At 37.2% G+C, this 14507-nt stretch overlaps 1 protein-coding gene across 1 annotated transcript in view; it reads left to right on the forward strand.

Annotated features, from left to right (window-relative positions):
- LOC108926533 (glutamate receptor ionotropic, NMDA 2A-like) overlaps window positions 1–14507 on the forward strand; it is a 79619-nt gene that overhangs the window by 52023 nt on the left and 13089 nt on the right. Inside the window, exon 4 of the mRNA XM_018739263.2 lies at window positions 4109–4223. Coding sequence (XP_018594779.1) covers window positions 4109–4223 — 115 coding nt within the window. The remainder of the gene's footprint in view (window positions 1–4108; window positions 4224–14507) is intronic.

Consider the following 14507-nt stretch of genomic DNA (forward strand, 5'->3'; position numbering starts at 1 on the left):
GGTCAACTGACAATATGTATTCAAATAAATCCCGTTTTGGGCACGTTACAATATTTTTGTTCCTTGTGGAACTTGTCTTCATATAATAAAATGTTAAATATTTATGTAAAATGCAATTTTGATGTTAACTCAAGGTGAAAGTGTGATTTAATTGCTGTGTGTGTGTGTGTGTGTGTGTGTGTGTGTGTGATAATGACATCTTTTTGTGTTTTTGAAGTATTTGGTTTTTCATTGAAATATAATCTGTTGAGAACAGTACTCAAAATGAGTTAATAGAGTGCTCTAGATAGGCTCTATTTCTATTTTTTGTTTCTGTGTTTCTAAATGATGTAAACATTTTGGTTTCATATGTCAGTGTGCTTATTCTGTTAGGTTTGTTATAAATCTTTATGCATCAAAACTGATTGAAAAATATCACAGAAATAGTGCAAGGATGACCAGTACGGATTATGACATTGTCTTACAGGAATAATACCTATAGTAAAGTGTAGAATATATAGGATATATGATAATAGTGTTTGCAGGCTTACATTTGTCCTTTTCATACAGTCAAACACTCGCTAAATCGCTTTTTCTAACTGCCTTGACTTGATCAGTGTTGTTGCGGTCAGGAGCCTATCCGAGAATTACTGGGTGCAAGGCTTGGGGGTACACGTTGGATAGGATGCCAATCCATCACAATGCAGTCAAACATTAAAAATGATTCATAGAAAGCTGAAAAATGCGTATGTTGTATGATGTGCCGACATTTATTTACCTGAAGGGCTAGAAATTCATTTACTCTTATTTCACATTTCATGAAAAAAAATTCAGATGTCTTAGTTTTCTGCCTTAAACATGGGTGATGAGCATGCAGGCTGGAGACTTTTAGAACCTGCTACTGATCTAAATGAACAAGAGGATTTAATTTTCTCATTATGTAGCACATTTTATGAGGACGGTGACATCCTTACTAAATTAATCACCATTTTCACAAACAACAATCCACGGTTAAGCAATAGCTCAAGGGCATTCTTAACAAAAACAAGATTATGTTTTATATTGGAACATTAAGAGGAGGAGAAACAAACCAACAAGGCAAACATGCTGTCAACTTGGAACTAAAGTTCAAGCATGGAAATTTCCAGTCAAGCTACAGTCAAGAAAAGCATTTGGCCTGAGATTAAATGAGGAAACATTATCCAAAGGCCATAATGAATCCTTTTTGCATTTTGATAAGCATAACTTTGCTTCCCAACTGAACAAAACAAAACAGGGTTATTTAATGTGGTTAAAAGCATAAGCTGGGGTGATGTGAGGTCTCTCAGTCAGTCAGGTTAACAAATCCATTTGTCCTTTTGACATGAGCTAAGATGAGCTGAGCTAACAAAAAAGTACATTTCACTGACTGTTTCAAATCTGATGGAAGCAAGACAATTTCTGGTAGTCATTTCGAAAAACCGAACAATTAATTTAGCTTCTTTTTTGATGAAAAGAAATCATACATTTTGTATATAGTTTGCATGTTTAAATAGCGTTGCTTAAATACAGAAGTAGACATTCTCCCTTTTATGCAATTTTTTAAAAAGGGGCAAATCAGAATGTTCAGTTCTGCATTCTATATGCAGGCCTGAATACTTTCATTGGCAGCACGGTGACATAGGGAGTAGTGCTCTTGTCTCACAGTACCTGGGTGATGCTGGGTGGGACGTGGGTTCAATCTCCGCTCAGTCTGTGTGGAATCTGCATGTTCTTCCCATGTCTGTGTGGGTTTCTCCAGGTGCTCTCGTTTCCTCCCACAGTCCAAAGCCATGCTGTTCAGGTTCACCCATAGTATGTGAGTCTAAGAGAGTGTGTGTTCCACTGATGTATGGATGAGTGACCCATTGTAAGTAGTGTACAGAACTAGCTTTATAAGTCATTTTGGTGAGTAAGGTATGGACTTATAACACTACTTATAGTTGATTGGAAGTTGCTTTGGTAAAAAGCATCAGCTAAACATATGTATTCACTAGGAATCAACATTTTAGTATCTACAGTTAACAAAATAAGTAAAAATATCAGTTCTAGAGAGGAGGGGGTGCGGTGGCGCAGTAGGTTGGGCCAGGTCCTGCTCTCTAGTGGGTCTGGGGTTCGAGTCCTGCTTGGGGTGCCTTGTGACGGACTGGCATCCCGTCCTGGGTGTGTCCCCTCCCCCTCCGGCCTTACGCCCTGTGTTGCCGGGTAGGCTCGGGTTCCCCGCAACCCCATATGGGACAAGCGGTTCAGAAAATGTGTGTGTGCATCAGTTCTAGAGTGTACAAAACAAATTGCTTGTCTCAGGAGAATATGAGTTTGAGAACAAACTTTTTCAAAATATTGTAGACAACAGCACTAAAATGATCAGTGCCTTACATAAGTCTTGTGCTATATTGAGACCAACGGAGCCTAAAGAAATCATTCTCTTTTGATGGCACTTCAATGCCCTTTGTGCAAAGCAAACAAGAGTAGAGCTGCATTTGTCCCTTCACTTGTGCTGTACACTTGCTAAAAGCAGTAATGTTAGAACACTTGCACCATCGTTGAAGTGATCCACCCCCACCTATAAACATCCCACAGCCCTGAACAAGCTGTGATCAGTAGTTCTTCATACCAGTATCTCACTTTCCTTCTTTTAACATTACAGCATATATCCTGCAAAAAGCTGTGTTTATGTCCATATTTATTTTTTTTATATATATTTTACATGCAGGTATGTGTATCTACATGCACTGTAGCCCTGTTGATCATGTGGTGATGTACCATTGTCAGATGAGTAAAATGTTGAAGTACAATCATACTGCAAGATACACTACAGAATTCAACTTTATAAGGAGTTTCACTTAATATCCCTGCTTCAGTGTACATGCCATTTCTTTACATTTATGAGGATTGAATTAAAATTTTTCATGGGTCTTGACAGCTCAGTAACATGAAACATTTACATTTACATTTATCCATTTAGCAGATTCTTTTCTCCACAGTGACAAGCAATGATTGTTATGTAATATTTTGCAGGAACATTTAGCCAAGATGACTTACAGATCTAGATACAGTACACTCCCTACAAGCATTCACCCATCTTTAGAGCAGAGCATTGATTTTAGCATAAATAGAAATAAATTTCTGGGCTTGGAAAGTAGAAAATTTTTTTTTGTTCATTAAAACTAATGAGAATTTTATCTTCAAGTAATGAAAGCTCTCCTTAAGAATGGTTTTAAGGAATTAACGGTCTTTCTAAGGTGAGGAAAGACTATGCAAGGTTAAATTTTTGGAAGAATGTCCTCAAAGGCCGTTCCAGCAATTCTTTTCAGACTTGTAACAGGAATGCACAAATTATATTTCTCTGAGATCTACATTGCTTTAGAGAAAAGCTTCTGCTAAATTAATAAATGTAAATGTAATGTAAAGTGATTGTTTTTGCCTCATGTGCTGTATGGGATTTCCACAAATGTAATGAAAAACATGGAGATGTAAATGAAAAACATGATCCATAATTCATATGTTCAAAAAATCTAAATAGTTTTCATCGAAGAACTCACAGTAAAGGACTAAAATGGAAGCTCTTCATTAAGTTGTGCATATTATATTGAATTCGAAGGGGAACACCCAGCAAAGACTAGACATGAAGGAGAATGAAAAATCTGTGCAGTGAAGGTGTGAACTGCTGTAAGGGGGGTGTGAAGTACGGTGCTGTGTTACTATGGACTGCTGGGATGGCTGTGGAGGAAGTAAAAGTACTCCACATATGTTCTATAACCTTGTGGACATGGCATGTCTGGAACAGGGAGACCTTTCAAACAAAAATAATTATTAGTGTTACCATGAACTGATATAAACAGCATAGATGTGTGGCACATAATTAATGGACAAATAGTGTGCATTTCTGACTCTGCTGCCCTCTCTCTCTCTTTGACACACAGACATAGACACACACACACACACACACACACACACACACACACACGATAAGTCACTTTTGTGACTATAACTGTATCATCATCTGATAAATAGCATTTTCCTAGAAGGCATGTCACACAAGTTAATGTGATATCAGACCAAGGTGACTCATTAGATGCCAGACGGCTCATTAATTCTTTTTGTCTTCTAGATATATGATGAATGTGACCTGGGATGGCAGGGATTTGTCCTTCACAGAAGATGGTTACCAAGCCAACCCGAAACTGGTGGTTATAGTTCTCAACAAAGAAAGAGAGTGGGAAAAGGTAAGGCTTCATATGCATTTGTTCAAAATACTGTTAAATGAAGTACTGTCACATTTAATGCCAATCATTGCATCCATAAAATGAAGGTCTTCTTCTTGGTCCAGAGAGAGATATCGTTATGTCAGCTTGGTCAGTTATGAAATTTGGAGTTATGGAAAAAAGTACTGAATCATACAGGCAGACTGATGTTGAACATAGTTAGGAAATGACTCATTTCCACAGGTCTGTTGAATCATATTGGAATGCCCTTCAGTATGTTCATAATAGTCTGGAAATGTGTTTCTGCTGCCTTGTTCTCTTCAAAAATATGTTGTTTACTACCTTATTTTTATCACATAATGATGGCAATTTGCAAACATGTTGCTGACACAATGAATTTTATAACCTTTACGTGTTGTTTTATTTTCGTTTCTAGCTCATTTTTCATTTGGGGAAAATATTTCCCAGTCTAGTGATAGGAAAAAAGGTGTCAGCTAAATGAATGAATATAAATGTAAATACATATGAAGAAATGCGTAAAGATTATTAAATATCGCAAGCCTTTTTGAACATATGGGAATTAGAGTGGGATTTAAAGGTTAGAAAATGGGCATGCAGCACTACTTCAGGACTGCAGAGCTGATTAGCTGAAAGAGCAGCATCCATTTCCCACAGTTATAGGATGGTGATAGGTTAGCATAGGTGAGCTTGTACATTCGGTGAGCAGAAATATTACAGTCAAGAACTTCTACTGCACCAGTCTCATGAACTTCAGATAAAACCAAATGAGAAAATTGTTATGGTGATGAGATGTCCTCAGCATTGTTTCATCATCTTAGGCCCTTTAATGTCTTTCAAAATCATTTGTAACTTCCTTAAGATTTTCAACAAGGTCCTGTTCCAGTAATAAGAAACTATGCTGTTTACAGCAGTTACAGAGAAAACAATGACATTTTTGAGGTATGAAAAACAAAAAAATCTATCAATCTTATCGTAGTCCTTAACTTTTTGATGAGGCATCAAGGTATTCACATCTTGTCTACCATTCTAGTAAGAAGTTGAAAAAATGTGATGGCAATGAAAAACATGTCAGAACAGTTATCTATAAATTAAGTGATGTTTTTCTGTTCATTTCGAAAAACAGAACATTTTCTTTTGTAAAACCAGCATATACATGATACAGAACCCAGTGTCCATTATGTTGTTTTAATACTAGCTTTTAAATGTACAATTTATTAGTATTAGTCTTTCACACACACACATTTTCTGAACCGCTTGTCCCATATGGGGTCGCGGGGAACCGGAGCCTAACCCAGCAACACAGGGCGGAAGGCAGGAGGGGGAGGGGACACACCCAGGACGGGACGCCAGTCCGTCGCAAGGCACCCCAAGCGGGATTTGAACCCCAGACCACTGGAGAGCAGAGCCTGGTCCAACCCACTGCGCCACCGCACCCCCCATTAGTCTTTCAATAACTAAAAATTATATAAGAAAATTTTTGGTTCATTTTCCATAACTGCTTGTCCTGATCAGGGTTGCAGTGCTCTAGACCCTCTCCTAGAAACATTAGACACTAGGCTGATGGGGGTACACCCTGAACAGGACACTAAGTTCATCGCCTGGTAGCCACACACAGCCACACAAAAATTTTAGGATGCTGTTTAATGGAATGCAACATTGTTGTGACTCATACATTTTTATGACGTCATTTGTGTTTGCCGTTGGGTATGAATATCAGTGACATTTCAGCAACCGAAAAAAGATATGTTCAGTGCCATTTTGAATTGCAGAATTAGTAACATTATTGCACTTATATCCCTTGAGGCTTTTGCACACATCTGACCGGAAGGAGATAATCTAAACACATAAGTGGAACTGGTGTGTTGTTTACTGTGAATTATTGTAAATCAGTGCCTCCTCATATTCTTCCTTTATCCCTTTGGTTTTTGCTCATTTCACACTGTTTTTGCGAAGAAGCATTGACTGAGTTTGGCTTGCTTCCTGCCTGCATAGATCGCAGTACTCAGTCCTTCTGTCAGACCCTTTGTCATTGCATTCTGTTTCCTGCCCTGTGGCCAACAACATCCGTAATGCTGGTTCTTACTCTGTCAGTGCTGACAGTCATGTAAGGCTGTGGTCGTCATGGAAGGGGGGGCTTTATTTGTTCTCCCTGTTATCAAACAGTAGCAACTATCAGAGTTAATATATAACCACATCATATAACCACTATGATACAAATTTAAAGTGTTAGTAAAGACTGAAGCATGCCTTACGCATTTATATTTCAACATTAATTTGATGCACAACGGTTTATTTATGCCTTTCTGGTTGCATACTTCAGTGATCAGGTATTGGGTGAAAGATGTGATAAAATAACAAAAAGGGCTGTCCTTGTTATGTTGGAAGAAAGACTGTAAAAAAATATTTGGCCTATAACATTGGATTTTGTTTCTACTTTAATATAATTGTAGTATGTTCCATGCAGGGAGTCCTTTTCTACTCCAGAACAATTTACCATTTGGATTGTGTTTGAAATTCCAAGACTCAGATGTCATAAGCGCTTGTTATGTGTGAAGTCGGCCAGCTGCTAAGATCAAGCTGTTGTGACATTTAAGTGAATCCATGAAAAAACCAGTTATATCTGTTATGCCATGCCTTTTTCATTCTGTAGACTTTTTTGTGTTGTTACATGCTTTTTTTCACACACTTTGTTGTTTTCATTTAATTGAAATATTCACAAAAATGCTGGTAATGGCAACAATGAACCCCTGCAGGAAGACAATTAAATATCACTATGGGGAAGTACTGTCAATTCACAGAGCAGAATGTAGACTTCATACATACAAAACAGTCATACGTCCCTTTGTCCGAGATGACCGTGACTTGACACAGGCTATTGTGGTTGATGGTCCAGTTGCTGGGCGCAGGAACAATTATGTAAGTCAAATACATGTTTGAGCCACTGGCTACTAATGACATTGAAATTGAGCTGAGAGCACTTGTATTCAACCGTGTGTGAGATTGGATGTATCTGAATGGCATAAATGCTAATGAAGCTTACCAAAAACTAATGTTCGTTAACTTGTTTTGGTTCACACAGATTGATTTAATATTTTTAGAATTGTAATTATAATTTCTTTCTCTTTCTCATAAAGAAATGTTTGTTAAATGTAGAGCTACAATTTACAGAACTGTAGCAATGCAGGAACCACAAGAATATACTTTTATATTCAGTGTTATTGAACACAATATTTAAAACCAAGCTCTGCCAAATTATTTCACATGCTCTCCAACCAAAATGGGAAAAACCCATTATTAAAGCAATATTTCTCTTTCAAAATAAAATCTGTGAATAAAATTAACCTCTTAATACTGAAGACAAAATAAATGTCACCAGCATGTTTGTTTTATGCTGGCAAATCTACACATTGATTAACAACAGCCTTTCTAATCAATAGTCTGTTTGTCAGTTAGGAATGGATCCATCTGACCCTCACAACCCTGGCATGTAGTATAATATCCAAACTACATAGTGACTGCATAATAATTATCTGAACTTCTCATTTCTTTTTTTTTTTTTTTGTTTTTAACTAGTGAAACAGGACAAATTGAGTATCCCATTACTTTCAAAAGCTCAGTCCATCTGTCTGCACTTTCAACATGCAATTTCAACATATTTGCTTGGCTTTCTGTCACTTATGGCCATAGCAGTTTCAGAGTCCACCCATGAAGAAACCCACTACCATACTGCCCATCTGCCTTCTTCTGGGTGCCAGACACAAACATGCCTTGGGTCTGTCAGCAGATCAGAGCTCTACCTCCTGGCCAGCAGTCATCCCATCCCCCATTTATGATAAAAAGGTGCACATAATGATAAAACTCACCATGATATGGTCCAGTAAAAACACCTCCGGACATCTGCTGTGGATTTATTCTCACTCTTTGAAAATACCTGTAGACCAAACGCTACAATAACCAAAACATGTACTGTGTATATTATGGCATAAAGAATTCCCTGGGTTAAAGTATTTCTGAAAAATACACACATGCACACACAAACACAGTGACCTGCAAAATAGCACTGGTCTTCAACATTAAATGAATGTACTTATAGTTAGAAAGAAAGCAGCCCTGCTTAGAAAAGATTTTCATACATTACACAATATTTAGGAACTAAAAGCACAAAGATTTGAAAAAAAAAAAAGAACTGCAAGAAGAAAATTAGCAACTCACTACAATACAATTCTGTTTCACTCCAGGGTGCTGTGCAGCTTGATTGTAAAACTCACATTGGTCTCTATTGAAATTCAAGCCAGTAGGTAAAATATCAGTAGGTATTGGATTATGACTGCCATCCACATTTATTGCAGAAATTGAGAGAATTGAGGCAATACAATCCTAATAGACTTAGACAGCATTCATAAATGTAGGAAAAACAGTGAGTCATCCTCAGAGAAAAGTCTCCATTTTACCATTACTGTTTTAAAGGATGTCCTGCATGTCATTAAAGGGCACCAAACTGGCCAAATTACCAGTAATTACATTTTTCCTTTGAATCTTGGATGTTGTTTGTTAACACTCAATGCTGTGATTGTGGTTGGAGTTGTCTGTTGAAGCTTTAAGCAAGCAGCATATTTGATGGGAGCAGGTGGCTGAGTCTTTTTTCAGAATTTTTGGTGATTTCTTCCACGGTTTGATTTGTATTATATTATACGAGTATAAACGTTTATACTGTTTGAGAGCTGTGATAGTCATCTGGGTAAGTTATGAACAGTGAACTTTTGTTAGCTGTTAACCTACAATGGATAGGGAACCCGGGAGGAGCACAAGTGATACCAAAGTTTGTTTTTTCATGTTAAAAAGTATTTTATATCTAATACTGCATTGGCTTGAAAAATCTGAACTGACTTTCCAGAAACAGAAACTGTTCAAGTATAGCATTTCTTTCAGGCAGTGAGAAGAAAAACTCTTTGATAAATATAGATTTGCATTGTCTCTGAGTAGGCAGGATATGAAAACAGAAATCAGAATTTGCTCCTTTAAGCACTAGGTTATTTATTAAGTGTTGAAGTACCCAAAACCCAAGATAAAAATTTTCTTTAAGAAATGGCTCTTCATGAATAAATTTAAGAAAAAATAATTTTGACTGCACTGTAAATATAATGTTTCATGAGTGGATCGCTTTATTACAGTTTGAGTGGGTGCAAAGCTTTATTACACTGCTTCTGTAACAATGAATTACTAGTTTGGCCCTTTGACTTGTGCCTGAGCTGTATCCAGATTCAATAAGCTGCTTTTTTGATTATATTTTATTCTTTGCTGTTTTTGTAAAAGTCATCGCTTCCAAAACAAGCCTCACATTTCATAGCATCATAAAAACAGAATTTATTTGAAGTAATAGAGCTCTGTGCATTCGCTCCAGTTACACAGCATATGACCTAATATTTCTTCAGTTATGTTTTCACATTGTGAGTCAAAGGGTTTATTAAAATGATGGATCATACTTTTTAACCCCAGGAGATGACAGTTGAGACTCTTAATGTGCCTGCATGACTGGAATTCTTTGCAAATTAAACTTTTCTTTCTATTGCTCTGACAATAAAGCAAGAGTTGTTTAAAATCACACAAAAATGCGAAGGGTTGTATGCTTTCCTGTGTTTTAAATACAAATCAGTAGGTTATCACGCCAGCCGAAAAACAAAATTAGGAACAAACCTTATGTTCTGAGACTTGTGGATAGTCCTTTCATTGGATAAGCTTTTAGATTTAGACTTGCATTGAAGCTTGGCTAATATAAAGATGGACATGTTCCTGGAGTGCTAGGAAATGACTGTTTTTTGTACCAACTGTGAGCCGTGTCGTGAAAGTTAAGTTGAAAATTAGAAATAAAATGGGGCCTTTATGCTACTTAGAAATCATTAATGGTGGCATTAATGCCAGTGCCAGAGGCTTGTGGTTTCTCTGCATGTAACTGTTATCAGAGCTGTGGAGACTGTAGCTAATTTGTTGCACATAGGTGGCAGGTTCAAATCTCTAGAGGAGAATGCTGTACTGCATAAATGTCAGGAGAAGCAAAAAAGAATTCAATAGCTTGCCTAAGCTTTAATAAATCTGATATAGTTAAAAAAAAATAAAACATAATAAAATGCTCCACTGTACCAATGTGTAAATAAATGCATTTCAAATAAAGGAATTAAATAATAATATTTTACTGAAGTAATTTAGGGTAAGCAATAAACTGCTGCAGCTGTTGAAGACTTCAGAAAGTGTACATCTGCTGTGTCATTGTTTTGTTTTCAGAATAAGTTAAAGAGCAGTAATTTACCCTTAAGCACAACTGTAGCTGAGACTTGTCTTGTTAATGACTGGAACTGTCCATAAAAATTTGCCATCTGCCACATCATGATATACTTGCTGCCACTTCACTGCATGAATTTGTAGATTCAGGGTGTTCTTACACTTCAAGCACAGAACCATAATCTTTGTGACAGAAATGACCTGCTTCCTTCCTACCAGTACCAACCAGCATGAATCGCGCAGGAAGTAAAAATTAAGCAAGGGTGATAATGATAACTCAATGTTCTGTTTTTCTATACCTACATGATATGGTTTTCCAGAAAATGATGGAATGTACAGTACTTAAACACAACTTCCAGTAGCAATGTCTTTCTTAGTTATATTTAAAATACAGTTTGATGATGTGATGGTTACTGGCAAAATTTGAGCTTTGCAGTTTAATCTATTTATAGCTTTTATTTTGCAGTTTAAATCGATTTATAGCCTTACATTTTTAATAAACAGAGAAAAAATAGTAATTGTTGCACTGATTAGCAGCATATTTGTTCAGAAAACTAGTCGTAACATTTTAACATTTGGCATGCAGGAATGCATGCAATCAGATCACATGAAACGTCCGTATATGTATTGATCCCATTTACAACATGAACTTTTACAAGTCTTGACCATATTCACCGCATGTAAAAACTGCATATGTTCTTACTTAAACTTTTTTGTATTTCTTATTGACAAACTGCAAGTCTTTGTGACTGTCCACATTTGAACAAAAGTAGAGGACAATTCAGTACTGCAATCCATTATTTTTAATGTTGTGATAGACACAGGCCGGACACCAGAGGTAGGACCCAAAAGTGGGGTCGTTTATGATAATAACGAAGGGGTAAGGCAGGCATGGGTGAAGAACCGAGGCACGAACGTCATTCCAAGGGATAATTTGAGGTCGTGGTCAAACCTGTGGGAAGCTGGGCTGGTGGACGTGGAGGTGGGCAAGGGAGCAAGGAAGGGAGATGCAAGGCGAAAGTCGATGAAAGTGAAGCTGAAGGTTGAGGTTGAGAACGCATGTGGGACGGTTGTCTCTAAGAGATTCCGTGACCTGGGAGCAGTGGAGCAAGCACCCCTTGTACCATGCCATACTAGTTCTGGCCGGATGCTTACTTTTGGAGTGTGGTCATGACAAAAGTTTTAGAAATTCCATTCAAAAAGTAAAAAGTTTCACATTTAATCCTTAAAGTAGATATTCATAAGAGCTCTTGAATTCTTCCATTTCCTTAATAAAAAATTCGATGTACTAGGTTTTGAAAACTCAGATTTGGCAAATTACGCCTGTATAAAAATGTTTCAAGATTACACCCATTCATATCCTCTTGCCAGGGAAATAAGTGTAACTGTTTTAAACCCCTAGTTTTCCATTAAAAAGTCAGTGTAAATATATGAACTATTCTATTCATTCATGAAACTCAGTATTTTTGCTAAATTTTTGCAATTATGTAATTGAACACTTTCTAAATTTCTCATTATTATAATATCCAGGTGGTTGAGATGAATAAGATGTGATTTAAATGTTTCTGCAGACTTAGAGGAATTTCTCAACAAAGCTTCCTTCATGTCAGTAACTAAAATTCATAACAAATCTAATTCATATTGAAGTAAAAAAGAAGAAAATCCAGTGTATGAAAAGCTTTATTACTTTGTTGCTTAGCCAACACTTTTATGCAAAATGCAATCATTCATTGGCACAATGAGAAGATTTAGTTGTGAGACATGTCACGTCAGTGGCCTGGGCAGGAGGTTAACAACACAATACACTTTAAAAAAGTATGTGAGATAGAAGCAATAATAACATAGTGGGGCAGTTGCTTCTAAGCTCCTGTTGTATTAAGAATTTATTGTGAACCGTCTACTATGTAGCTCCCATGCAAGCAATGGGTTCCTCTCTGAGATCTGTAGAGGAGATGGACAGATACCATTCTCCCAACCACAATGAATTATTCACTCACCACTGTACTATGGGCCTGAATTATTTACTGTTCATTACTATCAGGTTGAATAATTTACTTATCACTGTACTATCAAGCTGAATTATTTACTGATCACTGTATTGCTAGTTATTGTACTATTGGTCTTTCAAGATGAGTGAGTGTGTTGAAGCTGTACAATACTCAAGGGGGACTAAAGAAAGGGCCAAACTAGTTCCACCCAGCTCAGAGTTTCCAGTCTGGTGGTATAACTCAGACCTATTATATTTGCATATATTAATTTAGCTGACACTTTGGTCCAAAGCAACTTAAAAGGTTAAGTCTATTATACTATGCTATTTACAACGATTTACCTATTAATAAGCTGGTTAATTCTTAATAGTGCAATTCAGGGTAAGTACCTTACTCAGGGGAAGCTACAGTTAGAATGGACATACAAACTCACGTCCTTTGATTTCATGATGGAGGGTCTAGCCACTATAACACCCACTGCCCCATTACATTTATAACAGCACTACCCTGACATTCAGACATTTACCAACTAATGTCAACAACCACTTGTCTCGGTGGGCTGGAGCCTTACCCGGCAACACAGTGCACAAGGCCAAAGGGGAAGGGGACACACCCAGGACAGGGCACCAGTCCGTCGCAAGGCACCCGAAGCAGGGCTTAAACCCCAGACCTGCCACACGGTGGGCACCGGCCAAACACGCAGCACCATTCAGACATTTCTGTTTCTAATTAATTTATAGCAGATAATTTTCTTCAAAGGGATGCACAATGATCAAATTACATTTATTTAGCAGACACGTTTCTCCTAAGCAACTTCCAATGTACTCTGTGTAGTGTTATCAGCCCACACCCCTTATTCACCAAAGTGACTTACACTGCTAGTTACATCACTTACAATGAGTCACTCATCCATACATGAGTGGAACACACTCTCTCTGTCACTCACACACTATGGGTGAACCTGACCAGCATGTCTTTGGACTGTGTGAGGAAACCAGAGCAACCAAAGGAAACCCACTAAGACACAGGGAGAACATACAAATTCCACACAGGTCCTCTCACACCACCCAGGCTCTGCGCCACCGTGCAACCCAATAACAAATATTTAGCTCACAGGTTTCTCCAAGGGCACATACTGTATCAAATACATGACACTAAACTTCCTGTGGATATTCACACATTTATACATCTGAGCAATGTAACACTCTCTGTCAGTCATATGTACACAGACTACAGGTAATTTAAAGCCACCAATTCCTTCAAAGAATGTGTGACAGACTAGAGCCACTGATTGCCATGTACTCCTGGGTGTGGCATGGAAATAAATGTAAACAAGGTATGGACAATTGGGCCAATGAGACACTGGATTGTTTTTACAATGAATTCAGAAAAGTTGCGGAGATAGAAATATGAGAGTTTGTGTTTCCATGAGAACACACGCTGTGGACTAAAGCACTGAAGTTCATGTCTACTGTTTAGTGTTTTAGTTCCCCGTTTTAGGTTTTAATTTTGTGATCTTTAGATAATTGATTTTTATAGTCAGATTCAAAAGGCCATTTTTTTCAATTCAAGGTACACAGCTATACAAACAAAATAATAAATTAATAGTCTAAACTGTCAATTGATGTTGATAGGGTCTCCCATATTTTCCATTATCATTGGAAAGTACCATGAGAAAATGGATCAGTTATAATTCTGAAACATTTGAAATATTTGGCAATTATGGTAATTAAAAATAGAGCAGCTGGGACAGCTGGTAGGCGCTGTTGCCTTTGGGCCCAAAGGTTGCAGGTTTGAATCTCACCTCCAGTTGTAGTACCCTTCAGAAACATACTTACCCTAAATTTGTACAGTAAAATTACACAGTTATGTGAATAGTTGTAAGTTACTTTGGAGAAAAGTGACTGTTAAATGAATAAAATGTGAATGATATAATGTATAAGTTCAATGCATCATACATATATACTTATGAAGTTCAGTGAAAGAATATCCAGGTTGGCATGAAACAGTTCTTAGTAAT

Source organism: Scleropages formosus, chromosome 20, assembly GCF_900964775.1.
Source record: "Scleropages formosus chromosome 20, fSclFor1.1, whole genome shotgun sequence".
Classification (NCBI taxonomy): Eukaryota; Metazoa; Chordata; class Actinopteri; order Osteoglossiformes; family Osteoglossidae; genus Scleropages; species Scleropages formosus.